Below are 27,159 nucleotides of genomic sequence, written 5' to 3'. Positions count from 1 at the left end.
GTATGACATCTCAGCCAAACTTTGTAAGAGGACTGGCTTTTAACAAGGTGAAATGGGTATGTTAACAATGTGGGCAAAGATACAGTCATGGGACAGCACAAATACATCCAGAGAATGGCAAGTTGTCTATTTTGGTTGGAAGGTAGAATATGCAAAGAGAATTAACATAGTACACGGAGAGGCTGGGGTTACTCTGCAGGGGCTTTTAAATGCCAAACCAAGAAATCTCTACTTATAGGCAATGGGAACAGGTGAGTAACATGAATAAGACTGTACTTGAACTGGAACGTCTAGAGGTAGGACTACAAGTTAGGAACTGATTGCCATCAGCTAAGTCAGAGATGTAATGAAGATATAAATTAGTGGAAGGAATAGAAGGGGACTCATGCAAGATGCATCACAGAGGTAGACCCTACTGGACTTTGAATCATCCAGTGAGTAGTGGATAAAAGCAGAGGCTTTGGAATCTCATTGCTTGGGTTCAAATCCTTGCTTCTCCCCTCGCTGGCTGAGTGACCTTTGCAAATTTAACCTTTCAGTTTCCTCATCTATAAAATGTATAAAATGAGGGAAAACACAAGCTGTTTTTTTTTTTTATTTAAAAATTTTTTTAAAAGCTGGGAATGGTTGCACACACCCGTAGTTCCAGCTACTTGGGAGGCTGAGGTTGGAGGACTGCTTGAATCCAGGAGTTCAAGGTTAAAGTAAGCTGTGATTATGCTACTGCATTCCAGCCTGGGCCACAGAGCAAGGCTCTGTCTCTTAAAAAAAAAAAGGGTGGGGGGGAGAATAATAATCATATATCCTACCTCATAAGGTTACCTGAGCATTCAAATGAGATAATATTTGTAAAGCCCTGAGCTTAGTGCCTAGCACATAAGAGGACTTTGTAAATGTAGCTATTATTACTATTATTATAGAAGAATTGTAGAGGCAGTACAGCCTTTAGAACTGATGCAATCCAATGTAATATTATACATGATACAACCAAGGCTGAAAGAAGTTATGCCAATTTAATTAGAATGCATTTCGTAAACTCCTACTATATACAAGCAGCCTTCTCAAAACTAATTAATTACAACTTTGTGTGGCATTATGCAAAAGAATAAAAAATACCTCCATTAAACCTATGTAAGAGACTTGTGACACCATCAATAGAAGGCAGAAAAATGGAAGCTTTCAAACATCCAGGACTTTACAGGTATAACAGTGACTGGCCTGTATGTCACATAATAATACCTCTAAGGCTAAATGAAACAAGATGAAGCACAGAAGAAAACCTAGAAACTAAAAGTGAATAGCAAAATCTGGATAAATGTTGAATCATAGGTTAGTTCATTAAACTTTTCTCTCAAGTTCTGTATAAAAATTTTGGAAAATTTTCATAAGAGAAAAAATGTAGAGGCAATAGCAGTATTAAGAAATACTAAAATAGAAAATTAAGATAAAAAATAGCCTGTAGGCCCAGCTACTCAGAAGGCTGAGGCAGGAGGATTGTTTGAGCCCCAGAGTTTGAGTCCAATCTGGGCAACATGGTGAGGCCCCATCCCTTAAAAAAAAAAAAAAGATAAAAAATAAATATGCCAGCCGGGCGCAGTGGCTCACACCTGTAATCCCAGCACTTTGGGAGGCCAAGGTGGCTGGATCACTTGAGGTCAGGAGTTCAAGACCAGCCTGGCCAACATGGTGAAACCCCGTCTCTACTAAAATACAAAAAAAAATTAGCTGGGAATGGTGGCAGGCGCCTGTAGTCCCAGCTCCTCGGGAGGCTGAGGTGGGAGAATCGCTTGAACCTGGGAGGCAGAGGTTGCAGTGGCCGAGACCATGCCACTGTATTCCAGCCTGGGTGACACAGCAAGACTCTGTCTCAAAAAAAAAAAAAAAAAAAAAAAAGAAATATAAAGCTTCCTTCTTGGCTCCACTAATGCGTGGTCCCCTCCAGGAAGCTTTACCCAATCAATCCAGGCTGGTTTGAGGGCCCTCTCCTCTTTGCTCCCATGAAACTGTGCCTTCCTCTAGTACAGCAGGTCTCACATTATAAACAATACTTAAGTAAGTTTCTCTCACTAGACCATAGAAGCTCATTGATGGGGTAGGAACTGTGTGTGTAGCCCTACTATGTAGGTACAGTGTTCAATAAAGTTCTGCTCAATAAAATAAAGCTTCTGAAAAGACCAACATTTTGTCTCCCAGACCTTAAGACCATGGCAAGTACCACGAGGAGCCTAGTTACTTAGTAGAGTTGATCTTTAGTAGCTAAAGTGGGTCAAACACTCTGGGTACAGAGTCCTGTTCTTTCCAAGTGTTGGGCTTATTACTTGTAGGTTTTTTAAAAGACTGAGTTCAGGCCAGCCTCAGTGGCACAGTGGCTATAATCACATTGCTTTGGAAAGCCCTGGCACAGCAGCCCTAGCTACTCAGAATTCTGAAGTGGGAGGCCAGGACTTAGAGGTTACAGTGAGCTACGACTGAGTCACTGCACTCCTGCCTGGGCAACAAGTGAGACCCTGCTTCTGTGGGAAAAAAAAAAAACAAAAGACTTAAGTTCAATAAAGTTTTAACTTAGAAAATCCTGTACTTACACACACACATAAAAATAGCCCTTATGCAGGACACATATGTATCTTTTACCTACTTTTACACATTGATTCTAATTCTTCAATTGCTTGTTCAGTCTCCTGAATTTCTTGGTAAATGGCTGCAAGAGGTGCCAACTCAGCATGCCTTCTGTTCAAGGACCTTCGGTTCTCTTCATTCACAGGTATATGCTGCAGACATTGCTCAAGTGTTTGGTACTCCTTATTCAGGTTCTCCATATATTTCTGTAGTGCTTTATGCTTCCAAAGCATCTTGGTGTCTTGATGGCAATATCTCCTGGGCCGATTCTTACTTAACAGATGAAAAATGCAATTCCTGTTTTGTCTAAAAACTTGCAGCCTTGTATCAAGATGTATCTGTCTAAATCGATGAGAATGGAGCTGGATGTGACACTGGAGGTAACCATTAAGAGATGGATGTCTAAAAAGCCAAACACACAGGTGACGATTCATCTCAGCATCTGAAATACAATAAACACAGTCTTTAAAAAAAAATCAGCTCTAAAGATACATGCATAATAAAGCTGGAAGGAACATCAAGAAATCTTGTTTCATTTACTGCCTCAGCCAGCTCCAAACACAGTCTTAAGGTGATTCACAGAGTCATTTTCTAAAGTTTGAAGAAAATATTATTATTATCTTGTATAATTCTTTAACTTTAAGGATCTAGATATTCCAAGGAAGTCAAGTAACTTAATCATGACTATTCAGTCGGCTGGATAGAGACAGAGCTGGTATTAGAATGTAAGTTGCCTATTCAGGACTCAGTAATTTTCACTCTCAATTCTGCAATCACTTTTCAAAAATGCTTCCCTTTTAGCTGAGATCCTAAAGGAAGAAAAGTTCAAGTATTAATAGACCAAGAAAGTAGGGTTGGTGAAAAGCCCTACAATTATATTAAGTGGTGTCAATTATATTAAGCAAGAAAAGCAAGGAACAAAATAGAATCTCAATTACATTTAAAAAATATTCTATAATATATAGTATACATGTAAAAAAAGAAAAAAAAAGCACATAGAGTATTTTTTAAAAAGAATGTTAAATAAGAAACATACCAAAATGTGCTGGGCACAGTGGCTCATGCCTGTAATCCTACAACTTTGGGAGGCCGAGGCAGGCAGATCATCTGAGGTCAGGAGTTCGAGACCAGACTTGCCAACATGGGAAAACCCTTTCTCTACTAAAAATATCAAAACAATTAGCCAAGCGTGATGGCATGTGCCTGTAGTCCCAGCTGCTTGGGAAGCTGAGGCAGGAGAATTGCTTGAACCTGGGAGGCGGAGGTTGCAGTGAACTGAGATCGCACCACTGCACTTCAGCGTGGGCGACAAAGCAACACTCTGTCTCAAAAAAAAAAAAAAAAGAAACATACCAAAATGTTAATAAAATGATCTCTAGTTGTGAGATTATGAATACCTTTTGCTTGCTATTTTTTCTACTTTTCAGTGTTTTCCAAGTCTCTTGCACATATAGCATGGAATACATTCATAATCACAAAAAAAGATTAGTTTAAAAAATTACAGGTTAGGTGAAATTGGCTGTGTACAATAATTTTGTTCTCCTCCCCTCCAACAGAGATAATCAAGAGCTCACAAAAGTACACAATGGTCTTACTGAGTAAGAAAGGGAGAATATAAAGTGTTCTAAGAAAAACACTTTGCCCCTAAAACTCTGAGGTTCAAAGTTGAAATAAGGGTCAAGCCACACACAGTAGCATGCATCTATTGTCCCAGCTACCCAGGAGGCTGAGGCAGGAGGATCACTTGAGCGACGAAGTTCAAGGCCAGCCTGGGCAACATAGTGAGACTCAACTCAAAAAAAGAAGGATCAACATTTATCAAAATCAACCTTTACTTTCTCCAGTGATCCTACTATGCTAGGAGGTGCATTGATATATTAGCTCATTTGTTCACTATAAGCCTGTTAACTTACCATTATCACCTAGGAAATAAACATTCAGAATGGTCTTTAAAATATTCAGTTTCCAGAGTTCTACTGATAGATTTTAGGATAGTGCATCACATTATTAAAAGAACTGTGGAAGAAAGCACCAATGGCCAGCTGTCACAAACATTACACTCCACCACCCCCATATTTCAAGCACGTCAGAGAAAGTGTGTCCATTTGCTAACAGACAGAATAAAAGGATGACAAATACATGTTTGTACGAATACTTATTGCTAAAATTTCCATTTTAGGAACAGAGTAGAATGCATAATTTTCAAGGTCATGAATCTCAACATTAAGGAAACAAACAAAAAAAAACCAAGATGTTTGCTCTCCAAGGTTAACTACACTTGGGAACAGCACGACTTCTCCATTACCCATCACAGTAACAGTATTACTCTGATGCTTTGGGGAAAGTTCTAAGTGTAGGCAGGTCAGAAGCGACAGCCCGCGGGGCAGCAGCACGGGCAAACCATGCTGTGTAACTCAGTATATGGAGTGATTCCATAAAGAGGTAATACAAGAGGCGGCGGCGAAGATCAGGAACGAACTGTGCACAGTACCTAAGAAAAAGAAGAACAGACGTCAGCTCTCTTTACTGAGGTCGGAACCTTCAGAGACCCGCCACATTTCAGCCCTACAAACCCGAAATCACGTTGACTTCCTGGTTCACTTCTTCCGGGTTAACACACGCTCCCGGCCCCTCCTCCGCAATGACCTCTCTCCGAAGGAGTAGTCCTCGAGCATGCCTAACAATGGACTAAAATGACAAAAATGAGCTAAATGAGAAAAATGACAAAACGAGAATGAAATTGTCATGAGACAACCGCCCCCGCGCCGTCCTTATCCAGAACGTGAGCCCAGAGCTGCGGTGGAGATGGTGTGAGCAGGGAGGGGCCAAGGCGGGACTAAACTACATCTCCCAGGGAGCCCACCAAAGAATCCTGGGAGTTGTAGTTTACCTTGCCGCAGCCTCCAACCCCCTCTATCCACTATCCAGCCAAAGGTGGAGCTTTTGGTTTTCACCATTAACTGCAAACCTAGAAGAGAGATTCTCTACGATTCTGATTAAGAGATCAAGATTTAGAACATATTGCATGTGAAATTACAATAATTTCCTTATATATTAGAAGCCCCTAGAGCACTGCTTTCTGATTTTTTAAGAAACAAAGACTCCTTTTTCATCATCCACAAATGTAGAAGATTCTGCGTGTAGTTTCTATACTTTCAGCTTCCATTGCTTCAGAAAATACCTAATGACTAAAGGATGATACAAATAAATTTGTATTTTAAAAGTATTAACAGGACCCAAAAGTTAGGAGACTGTGTATTTCCACGTGTTAGTGATTTTATAATGTTCTTTGCACATGGGAATGTAGGGGCTCAACCTAGATTCATGGCTTACGAACCACTGATTAAGTGAAGAATGAAAGCTCCAGTTAATAAACAACTGTAGGAAAATGCAAGCATATTGTCCTACTTTGACTAATCCAGTGGGATCCAGCCCTTGGCTATCACATTTACAGTCTTTCTATCTCCATGCCTCAATTTTTCCTCCTGAAAGAAAAGGCAAAAAATGTTCCATATTACTGACTTTACAGAGTATTTTCTTAGATTATAATCACATACATAGAAAGGAGAATTAACTATATATGCAAAATTATATCTGACATTTATAACCAACTTCAAGGTACCTACTTCTATGTACTATGTACTAAATACTGTTCTAAATGGTTTTACCTTATTAATTCATCTAATTTTTACAACCTTAAAATACTCATTTTGCAGAGGAGAAAATTAAAGCACATAGAACTAAAGTAGCTTATCCAAGGTAAAAAAACAGTAAGTGATAGAGCCAATATTCAATTAAGGCAATCTGCTTTAATGATCTGTGGCTCCTAAGCTCTGATATAGGGTCTCCCTGCTCCAAAAAGGAAAATAAAACCTTCAATCATGTATTCAATAAATACTGAACACCAGTTATGTGCTATTCACTATTCTAGTCATGAGGATTTAGCAATGAACAGAAAAGACAAAAACCTTTGCCCACATGGAGCTTATGTTCCAGTAGGGGAAAAGTTCCAAAGGATCTACATAAAGTCATTCTCCTAAGTTATCCAAAAAGTTATTTAGTTCTTTAATTTGATTTGTGTATTCAGCTATATGACTTGAGTATTATATATAAAGCTTTATTTGCCTTAAAAAATTAGTCTTGGTTGGGCATGGTGGCTCATGCCTGTAATCCTAGCACTTTGGGAGGCTGAGCCAGATGGATAACCTGAGGTCAGGAGTTCAAGACCAGCCTGACCAACATGGAGAAATCCCATCTCTACTAAAAATACAAAATTAGCTGGGCGTGGTGGCACATGCCCGTAATCCCAGCTACATGGAGAATGAGGCAGGAGAATCGCTTGAACACGGGAGGAGGAGGTGGTGGTGAGCCAAGACTGCGCCATTGCACTCCAGCCTGGGCAACAAGAGCGAAACTCCATCTCAAAACGAAACAAAACAAAACAAAAAAAGTAGTCTTACTGCTATGGACTGAATTGTTTATATTCATAATCATGTTCATATTACTAATACTTATTTTTAAAATTCATATATTGAAGCCCTAACCCCTCCAATACATGTGACTCTATTGGAGATAGGGCCTTTAAGGTGATTAAGGTTAGATGAGGTCATAAGAGTAGAGCCCTGACATAATAGGATTAGTGCCTTCCTAAAAAGACACCAGAGATCTTGCTCACTCTCTCTGCCCAAACAAAAAAGAGGTTATATGAGTACCCTGTGAGATGGTGGCCACCTACAAACCAAGAGAAAAGGTATCAGACTGAAACCTACCTTGCTGCCACCTTGATCTTAGACTTCCCAGTCTTGCAAGAGGCTAAGAAACAAATTTCTGTTGTTTAGGCCACCAACTCGGTGGTTTTTTTTTTTTTTTTTTTTGAGGCGGAGTCTTGCTCTGTCACCAGGCTGGAGTGCAGTGGCTTGTTCTTGGCTCACTGCAACCTCCACCTCCCGGGTTCAAGCAATTCTCCTGCCTCAGCCTCCTGAGTAGCTGGGACTACAGGTGCGTGCCACCACGCTCAGCTAATTTTTGTATTTTTAGTAGGGATAGCGTTTCACCATGTTGACCAGATGGTCTTGATCTCTTGACTTTGTGATCCGCCTGCCTCAGCCTCCCAAAGTGCTGGGATTACAGGCGTGAGCCACCGCGCCCAGATTTTTTTTTTTTTTTTTTTTTTAACTAGAGATGGGGGGTCTCACTATGTTGACCAGGCTGGTCTCAAACTGCCAGCCTCCTAAAATCCTGGGATTGCAGGTGTGAGCTACGATGCCCAGCCCAGACTGTTTTTTTGTTATGGCAGCCAAGTTGTTCCGACTATGCAGAACAACTTAGAAATTTAGAACTCAGGCTGGGCGCAGTGGCTCATGGCTGTAATTGCAGCACTTTGGGAGGCCGAGGCGGGTGGATCACTTGAGGCCAGGAGTTTGAGACCAGCCTAATCAATATGGTGAAACCCCATCTCTGCTAAAAATACAAAAATTAGCCAAGCGTGATGGTACGAACTTGTAATCCCAGCTATTCAGGAGGCTGAGACATGAGACTCACTTGAACCTGGGAAGTGGAGACTGCAGTAAGCTTTCACGCCACCTCACACAAAACAGCGAGACCTTGTTCTTTTTTTTTTTTTTTTTTTTTTTTTTTTTTTTTGGAGACGGAGTCTCGCTCTGTCGCCCAGGCTGGAGTGCAGTGGCTGGATCTCAGCTCACTGCAAGCTCCGCCTCCCGGGTCTACGCCATTCTCCTGCCTCAGCCTCCCGAGTAGCTGGGACTACAGGCGCCCGCCACCTCGCCCGGCTAGTTTTTTGTATTTTTTAGTAGAGACGGGGTTTCACTGTGTTAGCCAGGATGGTCTCGATCTCCTGACCTCGTGATCCGCCCGTCTCGGCCTCCCAAAGTGCTGGGATTACAGGCTTGAGCCACCGCGCCCGGCCTTTGTTCTTAAGAAAATAAAAACTTTTTAATATTATCTAATATCCAGTCAGTGTTCAAATTTCCCTGTGTCAGATTTTTTTCTCTTTTTTGTGGCATTTTGTTTGTTCATATCAGGATTCAAAGAAAGTACATACATGCAATTGGTTGTTATATTGTTGGTTTATTTTAATCTTTAGATTCTCCTTTTTTTTTTCCTTGCAATGTATTTGTTGAAGAAACTGGATCCTTAGCCCTGAGAAGTTTCACACAGTTAAGATTTTTCTAGACTTGTGGTATATCATGTGTCCTTTGTTCTCTGTATCTCCTGTAAACTGCTCTAGAAACTTGATCAGATTCAGGTTTAAATTGTTTTTGGCAAAACTACTTCATAGCTGTGGTTATGCTCTGTGGTTATGTGGACTTTGCTTATGGGAGTCTCTTAAACGTTGTGTCTTTTTAAATGATATTAGAAACTCTTCATTGCCTAGATCCGTTTTTTCACTAGGTGTGGCAAAATGGTGATATTTTATTACTCATTCTTCATTGATTAGTTAGAACCTCTATAAAGATAAACCTTGCTTCATCAGCTACTGATTGTCTTTGCTTTGTCCTTTTTTTTTTTTTTTTTTTTTTTGCCCAGGCTGGAGTGCAGTGGCCGGATCTCAGCTCACTGCAAGCTCCGCCTCCCGGGTTCCCGCCATTCTCCTGCCTCAGCCTCCTGAGCAGCTGGGACTACAGGCGCCCGCCACCTCGCCCGGCTAGCTTCTTTTGTATTTTTTTAGTAGAGACGGTGTTTCACCGTGTTAGCCAGGATGGTCTCGATCTCCTGACCTCGTGATCCGCCCGTCTCGGCCTCCCAAAGTGCTGGGATTACAGGCTTGAGCCACCGCGCCCAGCCTGCTTTGTCATTTTTAAAAGGAAAAATAAAAACTTTGCTAAGGTAAAAAAGTTATCAAAAGCCAGGTGCAGTGGCTCACACCTGTAATCCCAGCACTTTAGGGAGCCAAGGTGGGATTGCTTGAACTCAGGAGTTTGAGACTAGCCTGGGCAACATGGCAAGACCTTACCTCTACAAATAAAAAAATTAGCCAGGTGTGGTTCTGTGTGCCTGTGGTCCCAGTTACTTGGGAGGCTGAGATAGGAGGATCACTTCAGCCTAGGAGATCAAGGCTGTACTGAGCTGTGATCCACCACTGCATTCCAGCCTGGGCGACAGAGTGAGACACTGTTGGGAAAAAAAAAAAAAAAAAAAAAAGGTGATCAAATTAAAAAGCTCGCTTTCTGATCAATTTCTAGGATTTCCAATTTTTATTTTAATCTTATTATTTCTATTTTTGTAAAGAAGGGGTTTCATCATGTGGCCTACGCTGGTTTTGAACTCCCGGGCTTGAGTGATCCACCCACCTCAGCCTCCTGAAGTGCTGGGTTTACAGGCATGAGCCACCACACCTGGCCTAATCTTACATTTTTTTCACTTTAGTAATACAGCAATTATCTGCAATAGTAGTTAACTTTGAGTACTTATTCTTTACCAGGTAATGCTCTAAATGTGTTAGATTTAACTCACTTAAAAATGACATATCTATGAAGTAGGCTCAGTTGCAATGCTCATTTTAGGAAACTGAGGCCAGCATGGCTAGATGAATTGCCCAAGACTGTGCCCGAGGGACAGTCTAGTGGCCAAAAGGATTTGAACCAAGACAGCTGGGTTGCACTGTGACATTGCATCTGCCCCTGTATTCTGCATCACACTAAACTGCACTATTATTCCAGCTCTCCATGATGTGGCTCCAATCTCGCCTATTTCTCTGTTGTGATGTATCCGTAAAAGCTCCATTCCCTGATCTACGTGGTCTCAAAGTCCTGACCTCGTAATCTGCCCACCTTGGCCTCCCAAAGTGCTGGGATTACAGACGTGAGCCACTGTGCCCAGCCAACAACTATATTTTTATTACAGTTCACGGTCCTTATCTGAAACACTGGGACCAAATATATTTCAAAATTCAAAATATTTGGGGTTTAGAAAGGTTAATGCGGCCAGGTGCAGTGGCTCAAGCCTGTAATCCTAGCACTTTGGGAGGCCAAGGCAGGTGGATCACGAGGTCAAGAGATCGAGACCATCCCGGCCAACACGGTGAAACCCCGTCTCTACTAAAAATACAAAAATTAGCTGGGCATGGTTGGGCGTGCCTATAGTCTCAGCTTCTTGGGAGGCTGAGGCAGGAGAATTGCTTGAATCCGGGAGGTGGAGGTTGCAGTTAGCCGAGATCGCGCCACTGCACTCCAGCCTGGTGACAGAGTGAGACTCTGTCTCAAAAAAAAAAAAAAAAAAAAAGCAAATAACAAAAAGAAAGGTTAATGCATATCCTGAGCATTGCTTAACACCTCAGCAGGCCCTGGGGAAGCACTCTGCAACCCTATACATTACTATTTCTCCAGTGAAATATATGAACTTTTACATCAAATAGGATAAAAATAGATATAAATAATTGACATCAGTCCAGGTCAGGTTTGCCTGCCACATATTCAGTTTAGGTCAAATTTGCCTACAGAACAAGTTATAAAAAAACCTTAAATTTTTAGAGATTTTGATTTTTGAATAGCAAATAAGATTTTTCAGTGATTTTGCATGTGGCAAGTCAATATGCTGAGACACTGGGTTGCAGCAGAGAAAGAGGTTTAATCACAGGGACCCTGAATAAGGAGATAGGAGGAAACCTCAAATTCATCTCCCTAAGGAGTTTGGGGCTGGGGTTTTTCAGGGTTTTGGAGTGGGCCGAAGTTCGGGCATTGTTAATTGGTCAAAGAGTGCAGGGTGAAGTCATGGGACAGGGAGATGAAGAAACTATGTTCTCTCTAGGTGCGCTGGCTCACACCTGTAATCCCAGCACTTTGGGAGACCAAGGTGGGTAGATCACCTGAGGTCAGGAGTTTGAGACCAGCCTGACCAATATGGTAAAACCCCATCTCAACTAAAAATACAAAAAACTTAGCCAGGTGTGGTGGTGCATGCCTGTAATCCCAGCTACTCAGGAGGCTGAGGCAGAAGAATCACTTCAACCCAGGAGGTGGAGGTTGCAGTGAGTTGAGATCGTGCCACTGCATTCCAGCCTGGGCAACAGAGTGAGACTCCATCTCAAAAAAAAAAAAAAAGAAACAATGTTCTCTATGTTCTCACACTGATTCAGTTCTGTGGGCATCTTCAAACTGGTTGGCATCAGCTATTCCACTGAAATTCAGGATCTGAATACCATATTAAGCAATTCTCAAACAAATTTCTTATTATTCTAACATCAGAGATCCTATCTATAAGAACAATGGGGTTGTAAATTAATCCTTAAACAAAAGCCTTATAATTCTAACATCAGAAATGCTATTGATACAGGAATTAAGAAGAAATCACTTAGGCAGATAGTAAGGTAAGTAATGGTAAGTAACCAAACACCATTTCATATTTTACAATGCTTCCTGTGTAATTTTTATACAAAATAAGCCAAATTATGTCATTTTTGGACTTTAGGGAAACTAATGTCTTGAAGGATTAATTAGGTCAAAAAAAGACATAATTTGTAATTTGATTTTAGAAAGTTTGTCAAATATCAAAGGTTTAAACACATTTGATATCACAGATCATTGTAAAATAAGTTATTCTCGGGAGGCTGAGGCAGGAGAATTGCTTGAACCCGGGAGGTGGAGACTGCAGCAAGCTGAGATCACATCACTGCCCTCTAGCCTGGGTGACATGGCAAGACTTCATCTCAAAAAAAAAAAAATGAAGGAAAAGAAAAAGAAGCCATTTCTTTTAGACGTTTAAAAAAACATTTTAGCATCAGGCTACAACAAACAGAACTCAAGGGGAAACAAAACTTATATGAGCTGAAAATGAATTGAAGAAGAGTGTTACTATTTTACGTCCTTTAAAAGGGGAGAGAGGTTGGGCGCGGTGGCTCACACCTGAAATCCCAGCACTCTGGAAGGCCGAGGCGGGCGGATCATGAGGTCAGGAGATCGAGACTATCCTGGCTAACACAGTGAAACCCCGTCTCTACTAAAAAATACAAAAATTGGCCAGGTGTAGTGGTGGGTGCCTGTAGTCCCAGCTACTCAGGAGGCTGAGGCAGGAGAATGGTGTGAATCTGGGAGGCAAAGCTTGCAGTGAGCCGAGATAGCGCCACTGCACTCTAGCCTGGGTGACAAAGCGAGACTCCGTCTCAAAAAATAAATAAATTAAAAAAAAATAACTAAAAGGGGAGAGAAAACCAAAAACAAGATGCAATACAAATTGAACTTTCTGTTAAAAAAATTAAAATCTCCTGTAATTTATTGAGTACATCAATCCTTTAAGAAAATTAATTTTAGTGTTCTAACTAATTATTTAGCGTATAAGTGTTTTCAAGCCCAATCCCTAGAGAGACCATTATATATAATTTCTCATTAATTTTAGACAACTTGATCATATAAAAATTTTTGGGTTTTTTTCTTATAAAGCCTCTTATTGTGACTTACACAGACCATTCATGACATGCTTGGACTTTCTGGTTTGACATTAACATCCCTTTTTTTTTTTTTTTTTTTTTTTTTTTAACAACAGTCATTTTATTCTAGGACTAAATTTGCCATACAAGATTCTTTCTTATTTAAAATTATTTCTCTTTAAGCGTTCATACCAAAAACAAAACAAAACCTCTTTATTTTTATAACTTTCTTTACGTCTCTCTTATTTCCTGGTTCCTTTTACTTGGGTTTTGTTTTGTTTTGTTTTGAGATGGGGTTTCACTCTTGTCACCTAGACTGGAGTGCAATGGTGCGATCTTGGCTCACTGCAATCTCTGCCTCCTGGGTTCAAGCGATTTTCCTGCCTCAGCCTCCTAAGTACCTGGGATTACAGGTGTGTGCCACCACACCTGGCTAATTTTTGTATTTTTATTAGAGACAGGGTTTCATCATGTTGGCCAGGCTGGTCTCGAACCCCTGACCTTGTTATCCACCTGCCTTGGCCTCCCAAACTACTGGGAATCCAGGCATGAGCCACCACGCTTGGCCCTTTTACCTTGTTTTGTACATAACCTTTAAATAAGCTTGCAATTAGACAAAAATTGTTCACTTTTTTAAAAAAGGACACTTTTTTATTAGAATGTTTTCCTACAATATATTTTTATTAGAAAATACCCAAATAACAAAATATCTATTACTTAATTTAATATAATTTTATATTCTAAATTATGATGAATTTTTCTACAATTATCCCATTACAGTTACCTATTTACTTTATTTTAAACATTTACTTATTTTAGTTATGAAAACTGCAATAGTCATGATTTAAAGTTATGAAAACACCATTGCAAAATTATAACTGGGACAGTGACCTGACTCCATCTTGCTTCTAACCTCCAAGCTGTCCTTGTTCATTCCTGAGCTCAGGCCAAACTAACTTTGGGAGGAACTTAGTTTATAGTTTAGCTTTGAAACAAAGATAACAGTCCCTTCCCAAAACAAACTTTACTGCCTGTGGACTAGACTGCCTAAAGCCACAAGATTAGAAGTTATGGTAATCTTATTAAATTTAAGATGTAGCTATTTTCATTAAACCAATATCAATGTCTTATTTATTAAAAATGACATAAGCAAAGTTTATTCTGTCTTGGGCTGGGTTTATAGTTTTGTAACCCCTATGCCAAATTTTGAAACTTTACAGTATTTGCTTAGGATAATTATGAAATTTATTGATTAATAAATGCAAACAAAAATTTATGTTGGCAATTTTTAAGACATTTCTAATATCACTTTACCAATAATTTTAAAGCTAGCTTATTTATTAGAGATTTTACTTAAGTTATGTAAACTTGAAAAGCATTTGACTAGTCTTTTTTCCTGATTAAAGTATTTGATTCACATATTTTTATTTTCTTAATTAATTAGAGCTCTTTTAGATATTTTCAGTAGTGAAACATTGTGTACATAACACATAAATACATAGACATATAAGGGATGCTGATAGAAGTACATCTTACAGATTCATAAACAGCTATTTTTCCTGTCTTATACTTTCAAATTCTTGCTAACCTGTCTCACTACCCTAGGCAGTTGTTAGCTAAATAGCTTTAAATTTGCATATTAAAGGAAACAACTTAGGTGAAAATCAAATAGCAAAATTTACATGATAAGGTACAGAGAGAAAAAGTCTGGTATGCTAGAGAAAAAATGAATTTAATTGCTAATTAAACATAAAACTATAGAAATTATAAAGGCCTTTATGATTTTTTATTTTTTAATTTAATTTACTTGTTTTTGAGATGAAGTTTCACTCTTGTTGCCCAGGTTGGAGTACAATTGCGTGATCTCAGCTCACTGTAACCTCCACCTTCTGGGTTCAAGCTATTCTTCTGCCTGAGCCTCTCAAGTAGCTGGGATTACAGGCATGCGCCACCATGCTTGGCTAATTTTTTGTATTTTTAGTAGAGATGGGGTTTCACCATGTTGGCCAGGCTGGTCTCGAACTCCTGATGTCAGGTCATCCACCCGCCTTGGCCTCCCAAAGTGCTGGGATTACAGGCCTGAGCCACTGTGCCCAGCCTAAAGACCTTTTAAATACACACACACACACACACACACACACACACACACACACATATCATATAGCTTTTACTTCAAAACTTTGGACATGAGATAAATACAAATTCACTGGCTTGCAAAAAACCTGTTGGATCCAAATAATGCTTTTTATCTTAACAGACAAATAACAGCAGATTTAAAGCAGGCAGAAAAGAAAATATAAAGGAGAACTTAGGAACTCTAGAGTTTGCAGGTTGACTTTAGGGCTCTTTTTCCTTAATGTAAATGTGCACAAAGACCATAATTACTTCCATTTTACATAAACTCTGGCAAGTACAGATGCCATGAAACCTATAGAATGCTCAAAAGGGGGTCATTCTCCTTGCTTTCTCCTTATTCATAGATATTTGTTTCCCACTTTTTTTCTTAAAAGGAGGAACAGAGCTGTGGCCTAGGGTTTTTGTGTAGTGGATTGATGTGTGCTGCTTGTGGGCAGGACAACACAGTGTGTCACCACTGAGCCATTTCCACCTTCTTTCATGTTTTAGTTTCTCTCTCCAGAGGTCTCTGACCTCTGAGAGGGCTTAAAACACTTGGTGATCAACCCTTACATATGTGTTTCCTGGACGAGCCTTTTTAAAAACTAATTTTTGTTTGGGATTTTCCAGTAGGGCCACTGCACATCACAGGGGTCAACCCCCCAGACACTCCCACAAAGCCCTTGGTCACCCAGGGGTGCCTTTCTGCTGGAAGGAGCAAAAGCTCTTTCTCTTTGGAACCGAGAAAACTCAGTCTCCTGTTAACCTGTTAAAACAACCATTCATTTCCTCATGCAAATACGCACAGACAAGCTGAATTGAGATCAACTTGGGGAGAAAAAGGAATAGAGAAGACCCTTTAGAAAGCAGCTCTGAACTAGAATCAGGATCCTTAAACAACAACTTCCTAGGAAAGAAAAAAAAAACAGCCAAGACCACTTCCAGTAAACTGTGCTCAACCACTCCTAACTTTGTAGCTCTCATCTCCCATTACACACACCAAGGTCAAATCCTTTCACAGTGCAAAGTAATCTGTGGTACCCCCAAAGCCAAAGAGATCAGTTCATGTAATACAGAAAAACAGATCTTTAGACCTAAGAACAATCTGCTCATGACTCTTGAAACTTTACAAAGAAAACAGAACACCATAAAAAGGGTCAGTGGTGCCTTTGTTCTTTACAGGGATTCAAGTCATTAAAAGCCTTCTTTAGATTTTTTTGGTACTGCAGATGGCAAAGGGGAAAGGAGGTATAGGGTGGAAGAAAAGTAAATGAAAGAATATTTGTTTGTTTGTTTTTTAAGATAGGAAGCAAACACAGAAACCAAGCGCATGATTTTTTGGTTTTTGTTTTTCCTCTTTTGCAGCTGTGAGGAATTTTAGTCAAATTAGAGAGATTTTATTACCCATAACTTGGAATTCTCACTCAGAATTGACCAAGTGAGGTAGAGTTGGTGAACTCTGATGAGAGAAAGACTGTAACAAACAACAACAACAAAACCCAACAATATGATCACTGAGCACTCTAATGGTAAGGAGAAATTAAGACGAGCTTATTGTTAAACTTCAGTCAAGACAAAATCCTAATTCAGCTACTTACCTAGGGATGGGTCTCAGGCTAAAGACTGCCTTCTACCATCCTAGAAGGAGGAAAAACACTTGACCTCATCTTCCCTGCTGGGTGCGAGTTCAAACTGCATAAAGAATTTGCTTACCTTCCATCATCATGGAAGCAGAAAATTTCGCCTTCCTTGTTGGAAGCAAGTAAAATGCCAAAAACGGGTGTGGGGGGGGTCTTGGTAGTTGCACGGCAAAATAAACTTTAGATCTTGACCAAATTTTGGGAGATCAGGGATTTTCTGGAGGGGGTGCTCCCAGACCTCAGCAAATTGTCCCATGGATTTGAGCCATAAAGTTAGCTCATGCTGGTACCAACCACCAACAGGAAATTTGTCAAAGGTTAGAGGCATCTTCACTCAGAATCCCTGCATGGTTACCAAAATGTGAACCCCAAATATCTGAGACAGGTCTCAGTTAATTTAGAAAGTTTATTTTGCCAAGATTGAGGACGTGCACCTGTGATACAGGCTGAGGAGGTCCTGATGACAAGTGCCTAAGGTGATCAGAGCATAGTTTGGTTTTATACAATTTAGGGAGACATGAGACATCAATCAATGTATGTAAGAGAAGCTGGTGATGCCTGTAATCCCAGCACTTTGGGAGGCCGAGGCAGGCGGATCACCTGAGGCCAGGAGTTCAAGACCAGACTGATCAACATGGAGAAACCCCATCTCTACTAAAAATACAAAATTAGCTGAGCATGGTGGCACATGCCTGTAATCCCAGCTACTTGGGAGATTGAGGCAGGAGAATCACTTGAATCCGGGAGGCGGAGGTTGCAGTGAGCCAAGATCATGTCATTGCACTCCAGCCTGGGCAACAAGAGCAAAACTCCATCACAAAAAAAAAAAAAAAAAAAAAAAATATATATATATATATATATATATATATATATATATATATATGTAAGATGAACATTGATTTGGTCTGGTAAGGTGGGACAATTCAAAGCAAAGGTGGGACAACACCAAGCTGGGAGAGAGCTTTCAGGTCATAGGTAGATAAGAGACAAATGGTTGCATTCCTTCAGTTTGTGATTAGCCTCTCCAAAGGAGGCAATCAGATATCCATTTGTCTTAGTGAGTCCACGGGTGATTTTGAATAGAACAGGAGGCAGGTTTGCTCTAAGCAGTTCCCAGTTTACTTTTCCCTTTAGCTTAGTGATTTGGGGACCCCAAGATTTATTTTACTTTCACAGGAACAATGGGGATACATACAAACGGTCACTATCTGGTGCTATGTGACTTTTGGTTACAAGGAAGTAGGCTAAAGTACTGCTGGATTAATGGTTAATTATAACTATGTTTCTGTCCAGAATTCTTGTTAACACTGTGAAGTGACTTTAATGACATCCTCCAAGAGCCTCACGTTTCAGCTCAAGAGGATGACTTATTTCCTGAAAACACACTTTCAAACTTATTTTTTTGTTCATACTGCTGAAGCATGCTTTAAAAAGGTAAACTTATGACCCTTGTACAAATATGAAGTTGAACATGTGCCAAAATGATTAATTTATTAATAAATCAGAAAACCGGTAGATTTTATAACTGGTTAAAGAAAATGCTGCCGGGCGCGGTGGCTCAAGCCTGTAATCCCAGCACTTTGGGAGGCTGAGACGGGCGGATCACGAGGTCAGGAGATCGAGACCATCCTGGCTAACACGGTGAAACCCTGTCTCTACTAAAAATACAAAAAAAACTAGCCGGGCGAGGTGGCGGGCGCCTGTAGTCCCAGCTACTCAGGAGGCTGAGGCAGGAGAATGGCGTAAACCTGGGAGGTGGAGCTTGCAGTGAGCTGAGATCCGGCCACTGCACTCCAACCTGGGCGACAGAGTGAGACTCTGTCTCAAAAAAAAAAAAAGAAAATGCCAAGACACATAAGTACACCATAAGAAATTCTGAAACAAATCTGTTAAACCCCTTTCCTGTTTGCCCTGAGAATACTTGCTGGCGGTGCTTGCAGCTGGAATGTTTACCCCGCGATATTTTTGACATGAAATATCTTGATTTTATTATTATTATTACTATTATTATTTTTTGAGACACAGTTTCACTCTGCTGCCTGTTTTCAAGTGATTCTCGTGCCTCACCCTCCCGAGTAGCTGGGATTACAGGCACGCTGCACCACACCTGGCTAATTTTTGTATTATTAGTAGAGACAGGATTTCACTGTTTTGACCAGGATGGTCTCAAACTCCTGACCTCAAGTGATTCGCCCACCTTGGCCTCCCAAAGTGCTGGGATTACAGGCATGAGCCTCCACGCCCAGCCTATTATTATTTTCATATCACTCTAGTGTACTGACTTTAGAAACAAAAAGCATCATTTTATTATAGCATTCTGTTTTTAGTAGTGGTACTTCCATTTACAAAATATAGTAATTCTTGATTACTGAAAATGTCAAATCCTAGAAAACATAGCATTCCTATGCAAGATGTTAACATCGTTCTCAAACAGTTGTTGGCTGAAGATTCATTTGATGAATTAGGTATTTCCAAATTAGTTGATTCTGATGATTCAGACAATTCTGATGTTAGTTCTGTTTAGAAATAACTCCAATCACATTTTTTTTTAATAGACGCAGTCTCACTCTGTTGCCCAGGTTGGAGTGCAGTGGCATGATCTCAGCTCACCACAAGCTCTGCCTCTTGGGTTCAGGCCATTCTCCTGCCTCAGCCTCCCGAGTAGCTGGGACTACAGGCACCCGCCACCATACCCAGCTAATTTTTTGTATTTTTAGTAGAGACGGGGTTTCACCGTGTTAGCCAGGATGGTCTTGACCTCCTGACCTCATGATCCACCCACCTCGGCCTCCCAGAGTGCTGGGATTACAGGCATGAACCACAGCACCCAGTTTTTTTTTTTTTTTTTTTCAGACGGAGTTTTTGCTCTGTTGCCCAGGCTGGAGTGCAACGGCATGATCTTGGTTCTCCACAACCTCTGTTTCCCAGGTTCAAACAATTCTCTGTCCTCAGCCTCTGGAGTAGCTGGGATTACAGGTATGTGTCACCATGCCTAGCTAATTTTTGTACTTTTAGTAGAGACAGGGTTTCACCATGTTGGCCAGGCTGGTCTCAAACTCCTGACCTCAGGTGATCTGCTAACCTCAGCCTCCCAAAGTGCTGGAATTACAGGCGTGAACCACTGCACCCAGCCTAAGAACAGTTTTTATGTTTTATTTTCACATTGAAAATCAGTCAGATTTTCTCCAGGCTCAAAGAGCATATTTATGTCAAATTAAATGAGCGTTAGCTGCACTTTTTTTTTTTTCCTCAATGGGAAAAGGGTTAAATAATGAACAACTGCAAAGCCATAATCACTTGCCCCTCCATTGTACACAATTTGCATTTCTTTTTTTTTTTTTTTTTTTGAGACAGAGTTTCGCTCTGTCACCCAGGCTCGAGTGCAGTGGACCACAAGTTTCGCCTTCCAGGTTCACGCCATTCTCCTGCCTCAGCCTCCCAAGTAGCTGGGACTACAGGCACCCACCACCACGCCCGGCTAATTTTTTGTATTTTTAGTAGAGATGGGGTTTCACAGTGTTTGCCAGGATGGTCTCTATCTCCTGACCTCATGATCCGCCTGCCTTGGCCTCCCAAAGTGCTGGGATTATAGGTGTGAGCCACTGTGCCCGGCCAATCTTTCACCCATTTCAAAGTCTTTAACAATTTTTCTTGACATTACTAATTCCTCTGCCTAGATTGTAAGTCACTAAAATTATCTTCATCAAATCAGTTCCTTTTTTTTTTTTAGATGGTGTTTCACTCTGTCGCCCATGTTAGGCAGGAATCTAGACCCAACATGGCGGTATCACCCGGCATGGCAGGCCCTTTGTTAGGACTTCCCGCCCTTCACTTCCTGCTAAGACTCTCAGGGCGTGAAAAAAGCTCACGCCTGATAAAAAACCCCCGCTCTGGGCAAGCTCCTGGACACATCATTCCTCAGAAATCGAAACCTAACTCAGGAAAACTGAAACCTATAAACCCCGCCTACCTCACCCTATAAAAGCCCCCCGATACCCACCCCGAGCGTGACTTCCTTGGTCCTCCTCCTAGGGGACTGGTGAACCTCGCCCGTGAGCCCAATAAAGACTACCTCTGTTCTCATCTGCCTCGTAAGACTTTGCTTGTTTCCCTATTACATTACATTAGTGCGGAAACCCGGGAGGAGACCCCTCCCTGGACCCCTGCCGGTTCGGGCAGGCTTTCCTCTCCCAGAGCCAGGACCTCCTCTCCCAGCCGGGAGCCCTTTTACCAAATCCAAGACTCAATTCGATCACTGCTGGGTTAGTTTTCCCCCATCCTGCAGGCTCCAGGAGTCCCTGCCCGAAAACACAGCCACGTCAGGGCTTCCCCCGTCCGTCACTTGTGACCTCGGCACTGGGGACTAGGAGTCGTCCAACCTCCCCAGAAGCCACCATACCCCGCACTCCACGTGGCACTGGGAGGATGCTCCCGTTGCCTCTGGACTGCCCGCCTCAGGATCATGGGGGCCGCCCAGTCCTAACCAGACCGAAAATCCCCTCTGGGGTGCCTCTTGGCTAATTTTCAGACTTTAGGTCTCAGCCAAGACCTAAAACGAAAGCTGCTTATTTTCTTCTGCACAGTGGCATGGCCACAGTATAAATTAGATAATCAGTCTCAGTGGCCTGCAGAGGGCACTCTAGACTTTAACATCCTCACAGACCTGACCAATTTCTGCAAGAGACTAGGCAAATGGTCTGAGGTAGCCTACGTTCAGGCCTTTTGGGACTTGCGCTCCCGCCCAGACCTCTGTGCCCAACGTTTGTTGGCCCAGGTCTTGCTCGCGAAATCCACTCCCTCAAGCAAGGAGAAGGATGATTCTTCCTCTTTGTCTGAGCCCCTTATACTCTTTCCCTGCCCCCCCTTCGGTCCCGTGCTCAACCTCCCCCTTACCCTGACCCGTCATCATCTCCGTCCTCGTTGGCGCCACCCCTTCCCTCCACTCCTCCTGTGTCCCCACTAAACCTGACGGGCCCTGTCTCTCCTATCTCCACCTCCTCCTCGCCTGTCTCAGCCCATACCCGGTCCAGGACTGACCTCCTGTGCCCCTTGCGGGAAGTGGCAGGCGCCAAAGGAATAGTCCGGGTCCATGTGCCATTTTCGCTGGCAGACCTGTCTAAGACTGAAGAGGGTGCAGGCTCTTTCTCGGCCAACCCCACTCTGTATATCAAAGAGTTCAGATACCTATGCCAGGCATATGACTTCACCTGGCATGATCTCCATGTCGTTATGACCTCAACCCTGTCCCCTGAGGAATGGGAGTGTATCCTAGCAGCAGCCAGGCAGCATGCTGACCAGGTTCATTTAACTGACCCTGCCATGCCAGTTGGCACCGAGGCGGTGCCCTCGGCCGAGCCCGGCTGGGACTACCAGGTTGGGCAGGCAGGCCACCGCCGCCGAGACATGATGGTCCAGTGCCTTCTTGCCAGCGTGCAAGTAGCCTCCAATAAGTCAGTCAACTTTGATAAATTAAAGGAGGTAGTCCAAGGCTCAGATGAGAATCCGGCCGTTTTTCTTAACCGACTGACTGAGGCACTCACTCAGTACACCTGCCTTGACCCTACATCCCCTGCAGGAGGAACTATCTTGGCTATGTACTTTATTTCTCAGTCGGCTCCGGATATCCATAAAAAATTTAAAAAGGTGGAGGACGGCCCTCAAACTTCCATCCAGGATTTAGTCAAACTGGCCTTCAAGGTCTACAACTCCAGGGAGGAAGCAGCTGAGGCCCAGTGACAGGCCAGGCTAAAACAGAAGGCACAACTCCAAACCCAGGCCTTGGTAGCCGCCCTGAGGCCGGCCAGCTCCAGGAGCTCTCAGAGAGGAGGTACTCCCCAAGCGCCACCTGGTGCCTGCTTCAAGTGCGGCAATGATGGCCACTGGGCCAAGCAGTGCCCCAACCCTAAGAAGCCAACTCGCCCCTGTCCAAGCTGTCGGTAGATGGGCCACTGGAAGTCAGACTGCCCCAACCTGAGGACGGTTGCTATGCCTCCACGTGATGACCCTCCTCCAGGTGCTGGAGGCGTCTTCCAGCTCCTCAACACTGATGAAGATTGAAGAGGCCCAGACTCGGGAACCCCTCTTACTCTCGCCGAGCCCAGGGTTATGCTCCAGATAGCGGGTAAGTCCATATCCTTCCTTATGGATACGAGGGCTACCTACTCTGTTTTGCCTTCCTTCAGTGGCCCCAGCCATCCCTCCACTGTCACGGTCATGGGAATTGATAGCACTCCCTCCACCTACCGCCAGACTCCTCCTCCATCTTGCCGCCTGGATGGCTCCCTTTTCTCGCACTCATTTCTCATCATTCCTTTGTGCCCAGTCCCTTTGTTAGGATGAGACCTCCTCTCCAAGCTAGGGGCCTCAGTTCACTTCCGGCCCAACCCCTCCCTGCACCTCACGCTCCTCTTTCCCCTCCTCTCACCTGATAAACCCCGCCAGGCTGACACCCCACTCCCGTTTCTGGTCCCCATTAACCCTAAGGTGTGGGACACCTCCACCCCGATCATTGCCCAGCACCATACTCCAGTCCGCATCCGGCTGAAGGACCCCTCTAAGTTTCCCCTGGACCCCAGTTCCCCATCTCCCTTGAGCACCAACAAGGACTGAAACCCATCATCACGCACCTGCTCCAGCAGCACATTCTAGTCCCTGCCAACTCACCATGCAATACTCCTATCCTGCCTGTACGGAAAAGCTCCAGGGCCTACCGCCTTGTGCAGGATCTACGCCTCATCAATGAGGCAGTAGTCCCCACCTTTCCAGTTGTTCCTAACCCATATACACTTCTCTCACGCATTCCCCCGATACCACCCATTTTACTGTCCTTGACCTAAAGGATGCCTTCTTCACCATTCCCCTACATCCCGACTGTCACTTTCTGTTTGCCTTTACATGGGAAGATCCAGACACTCATATTTCTTCCCAGCTGACTGGGACTGTTTTGCCTCAAGCGTTCCGAGATAGCCCCCATTTTTTCAGACAGGCACTGGCACAGGATGTTAGCCTCTGTCCCCTTACCCGCAGCACACTATTGCAATATGTAGATGACTTATTACTATGTAGTCCCTCCTGGGAGAGCTCCCTTGCAGATACTGCTAACACTTTTAAATTTTCTTGGCGACCGAGGTTATCAGGTTACCCCGGCTAAGGCTCAGCTTTGCACCCCTTCTGTCATCTACCTAGGCATACTCCTCACACCCACTACAAAAAGCCTCACGGCAGATAGAATAAGCCTCAGTGAAACTCTCCAGCCTCCTCAGGATGCGGAAGAGATCTTGTCCTTCCTAGTACTGGTAGGGTATTTCAGGCATTGGATTCCCAACTTCAGGGTCCTAGCCAAGCCCCTCTACCAGGCTGCCAAGGAAGCACCCACCGGACCGCTGTCCGACCCCTCATTGTTTGCCAACTCTTTCAAGAAGCTTCAGGACTGTCTCCTTTCTGCCCCTGCTCTCTCTCTCCCCAACCCCCTTTGGCCTTTTCATCTATTCACCGAGGAGCGTCAAAAGGTAGCTACTGGCCTCCTGGCCCAGCCGGTTGGATCCACATACCAGGCTGTGGCCTATCTCTCCAAGCAGTTAGACCCCACGGTCCAGGGCTGGCAACCTTGTCTGCGAGCTCTGGTGGCTGCCACAGAACTTACCAAGGAGGCCCTCAAACTCACCCTAGGACATTCAGTATAAAATAAAAAAGACTGATCCAAAGAGCTGAGTTTGTTGTACTCATTTCATTATGATAGACAGTACGATATTATGGAATGAACATGGGTTAATAAGTTATTGGTGCATTAAATGGCAGTGTTTCATTAAGAAGGCTGTTCTGCTTTACATATCTGAAAATTACTTAGAAAATGTCTGCATTTCGCCGGGCACGGTGGCTCACACCTGTAATCCCAGCACTTTGGGAGGCCGAGGCGGGCGGATCACGAGGTCAGGAGATCAGACATTTACAACAGCAGGCATTTTCTCTTCCTCTTCTTCACAGGAAGTGGGCAGAGAACTGCTCAGATAGCTTCATCAAACACTGTTTTGAACCCTCGCGATGTGAGAGCCAAGCACTTCAGGTATTTTAAAGCACCAATCTCCTTATTCCTGGCTAAAAACTGCAGATAGGTGATGGGAGTCAGTTTCTTCTCCTTCAGTTTCTCAAATGTGTCTTTAACAACACTAAGATCAAGTTTACTTCCCACAATAATGATGGGAGTGTTGGGAAAATGGTGCTGCATTTCAGAATGCCACTCTGCACAGACATCATTTTCAAATGATGCAGGACTCATGAGGGAGAAGCATATTAAAAATATGTCTGTTTACCGACAGAATGGGGGCATGATCTGTCATAATCTTCTTGTCCAGATGTATCCCATAAGCCCAGATTCACTGGCTTTCCATCTACCTTAACATTGGCAACGGAATAATTGTCAAAGACAATAGTGATAATGCATTGGGAAATGCATTGGGTGTAACACTGATTAGTAGGCAAGTTTTACTTATAGCTCCATCTCCAACCACCACACACTTGATGGCTTCCGCCTGGGTCACTTACTGGGCCCTGGCAGTGGTGGTCAGGCATTAAGGCAAGAAGTGGTGGGATAGAAGCATGGTAGGCAGGTGTATGACTGCAGGTGGCAGGGGATGGGGTGCCAAGGTCGTTGTCCATGCCACCTCACCCTTAGCCCAAAATGGGAATCTTTTGCAAATGCCTAAAATAATTAATTCATGTGCACAATTGGGAAAAGCTGGGTTTAAATAAAATGAGTGGGAGACTTACTGTCACTAGCACTTAGAAGCTTCTATTTAGGTGAGTGCAAAAGTAATTGCAGTTTTTGCATTGTTGGAATTTGCCGTTTGGTATTGGAATACATTCTTAAATAATGTGGTTTTGTTATACATCATTTTAGTGAGTATTTTTCACTTTATTTCTTTTGTTAATGACATTACTTGATGTTTATTTTTTGTTTATTTTAGACTATGGAAATGATGTTAGACAAAAAGCAAATTCAAGCAATTTTGTTATTCGAGTTCAAAATGGGTTGTAAAGCACGGAGACAACTCACAATGTCAATAATGCATTTGGCCCAGGAACTGCTAATGAACATACAGAGCAGTGGTGGTTCAAGAAGTTTTGCAAAGGAGACAAGAGCCTTGAAGATAAGGAGCGTAGTGGCCAGCCATCAGAAGTTGACAATGACCAATTTATAGCAATAATCAAAGCTGACCCTCTTACAATTACACAAGATGTTGCTAAAGAACTCGATGTTGACCATTCTATGGTCATTTGGCATTTGAAGCAAATTGGAAAGGTGAGAAAGCTTGATAAGTGAGTACCTCATGAGCTGAGCAAAAATTTAAAAAAATAATAATTTTTTTGAAGTGCTGTCTTCTCTTATTGTACGCAACAACAACGAACCATTTCTTGATTGGATTTGTGCAATGAAAAGTAGATTTAAATTTTTTTTTTTTTTTTTTTTTTTTTCTGAGATGGAGTCTTGCTCTGTCACCCCGACTGGAGTGCGGTGGCGGTTCAATCTCAGCTCACTGAACCCTCTGCCTCCCAGGTTCAAGTGATTCTCCTGCCTCAGTCTCCCAGGTAGCTGGGATTATAGGCATGTGCCACCACGCCCAGCTAATTTTTGTATTTTTAGTAGAGATGGGGTTTTGCCATATTGGCCAGGCTGGTCTTGAACTCCTGCTCAGGTGATCCACCCACCTTGGCCTCTCAAAGTGCTAGGATTACAGGCATGAGCCACTGCGCCTGGCCAAAAAGTGGATTTTATATGACAACTGGTGACAGTCAGTTCAGTGGTTGGACTGAGAAGAAGCTCCAAAGCACTTCTCAAAGTCAAACTTGCACCAAAAAAAGGTCATGGTCACTGTTTGATGGTCTGCTGCCAATCTGATCCATGACAGCTTTCTGAATCCCTGTGAAACTATTACATCTGAGAAGTATGCTCAGCAAATCAGTGAGATCCACTGAAAACTGCAAAGCCTGCAGCCGGCATTGGTCAACAAAAAGGGCCCAATTCTTCTCCATGACAACACCCAACCACACGTTGCACAACCAATGCTTCAAAAGTTGAACACATTGGGCTATGAAGTTTTGCCTCATCTGCCATATTCACCTGACCTCCCGCCAACTGACTATCTCTTCTTCAAGCATCTCAACAACGTTTTGCAGGGAAAACGCTTCCATAACTAGCAGGATGCAGAAAATGCTTTCCAAGAGTTTGTTGAATCCTGAAGCACAGATTTTTTTTTTTTTTTTTTTTTTTTTTTTTTTTTTTTTTTTTTGAGGCAGAGTCGTCACTCTGTCGCCCAGGCTGGAGTGCAGTGGCACCATCTCGGCTCACTGCAAGCTCCGCCTCCCGGGTTTGCGCCATTCTCCTGCCTCAGCCTCCCGAGTAGCTGGGAC

At 42.8% G+C, this 27,159-nt stretch overlaps 2 protein-coding genes and 1 pseudogene across 14 annotated transcripts in view; 1 reads left to right on the top strand and 2 right to left on the bottom strand.

Annotated features, from left to right (window-relative positions):
- LOC105491738 (N-alpha-acetyltransferase 16, NatA auxiliary subunit) overlaps positions 1-27,159 on the top strand; it is a 249,151-nt gene that overhangs the window by 133,895 nt on the left and 88,097 nt on the right. For 2 of the 6 annotated variants that reach the window (XM_024796031.2, XM_011758402.2), the window contains exon 1: positions 25,716-26,050. The exons of the other annotated variants lie outside the window; for them this stretch is intronic. The gene's annotated coding sequence lies outside the window, so the exon portion shown is untranslated. Of the gene's footprint in view, positions 1-25,715; positions 26,051-27,159 lie in introns of those variants that run through there. 6 annotated transcript variants of the gene reach the window in all.
- The window catches only part of LOC105491737 (mitochondrial translation release factor 1), a 95,132-nt gene that overhangs the window by 45,732 nt on the left and 22,241 nt on the right, over positions 1-27,159 (bottom strand). For 4 of the 8 annotated variants that reach the window (XM_011758394.3, XM_071081447.1, XM_071081446.1 and 1 more), the window contains one exon: positions 2,636-3,058. In XM_011758394.3, the coding sequence (XP_011756696.1) occupies positions 2,636-3,058 (423 nt within the window). Of the gene's footprint in view, positions 1-2,635; positions 3,059-3,652; positions 5,456-6,024; positions 6,102-27,159 lie in introns of those variants that run through there. The other 4 variants (XM_071081448.1, XM_011758395.3, XM_071081449.1 and 1 more) reach the window with 3 other exon arrangements.
- On the bottom strand, positions 23,183-26,781 carry LOC105491764 (ras-related C3 botulinum toxin substrate 1 pseudogene; annotated as a pseudogene).

This window comes from Macaca nemestrina, chromosome 16 (assembly GCF_043159975.1).
Source record: "Macaca nemestrina isolate mMacNem1 chromosome 16, mMacNem.hap1, whole genome shotgun sequence".
Classification (NCBI taxonomy): domain Eukaryota; kingdom Metazoa; phylum Chordata; class Mammalia; order Primates; family Cercopithecidae; genus Macaca; species Macaca nemestrina.
Note: the sequence above shows the minus strand (reverse complement) of the source record. Positions and strands in the feature narration are given on the sequence as shown.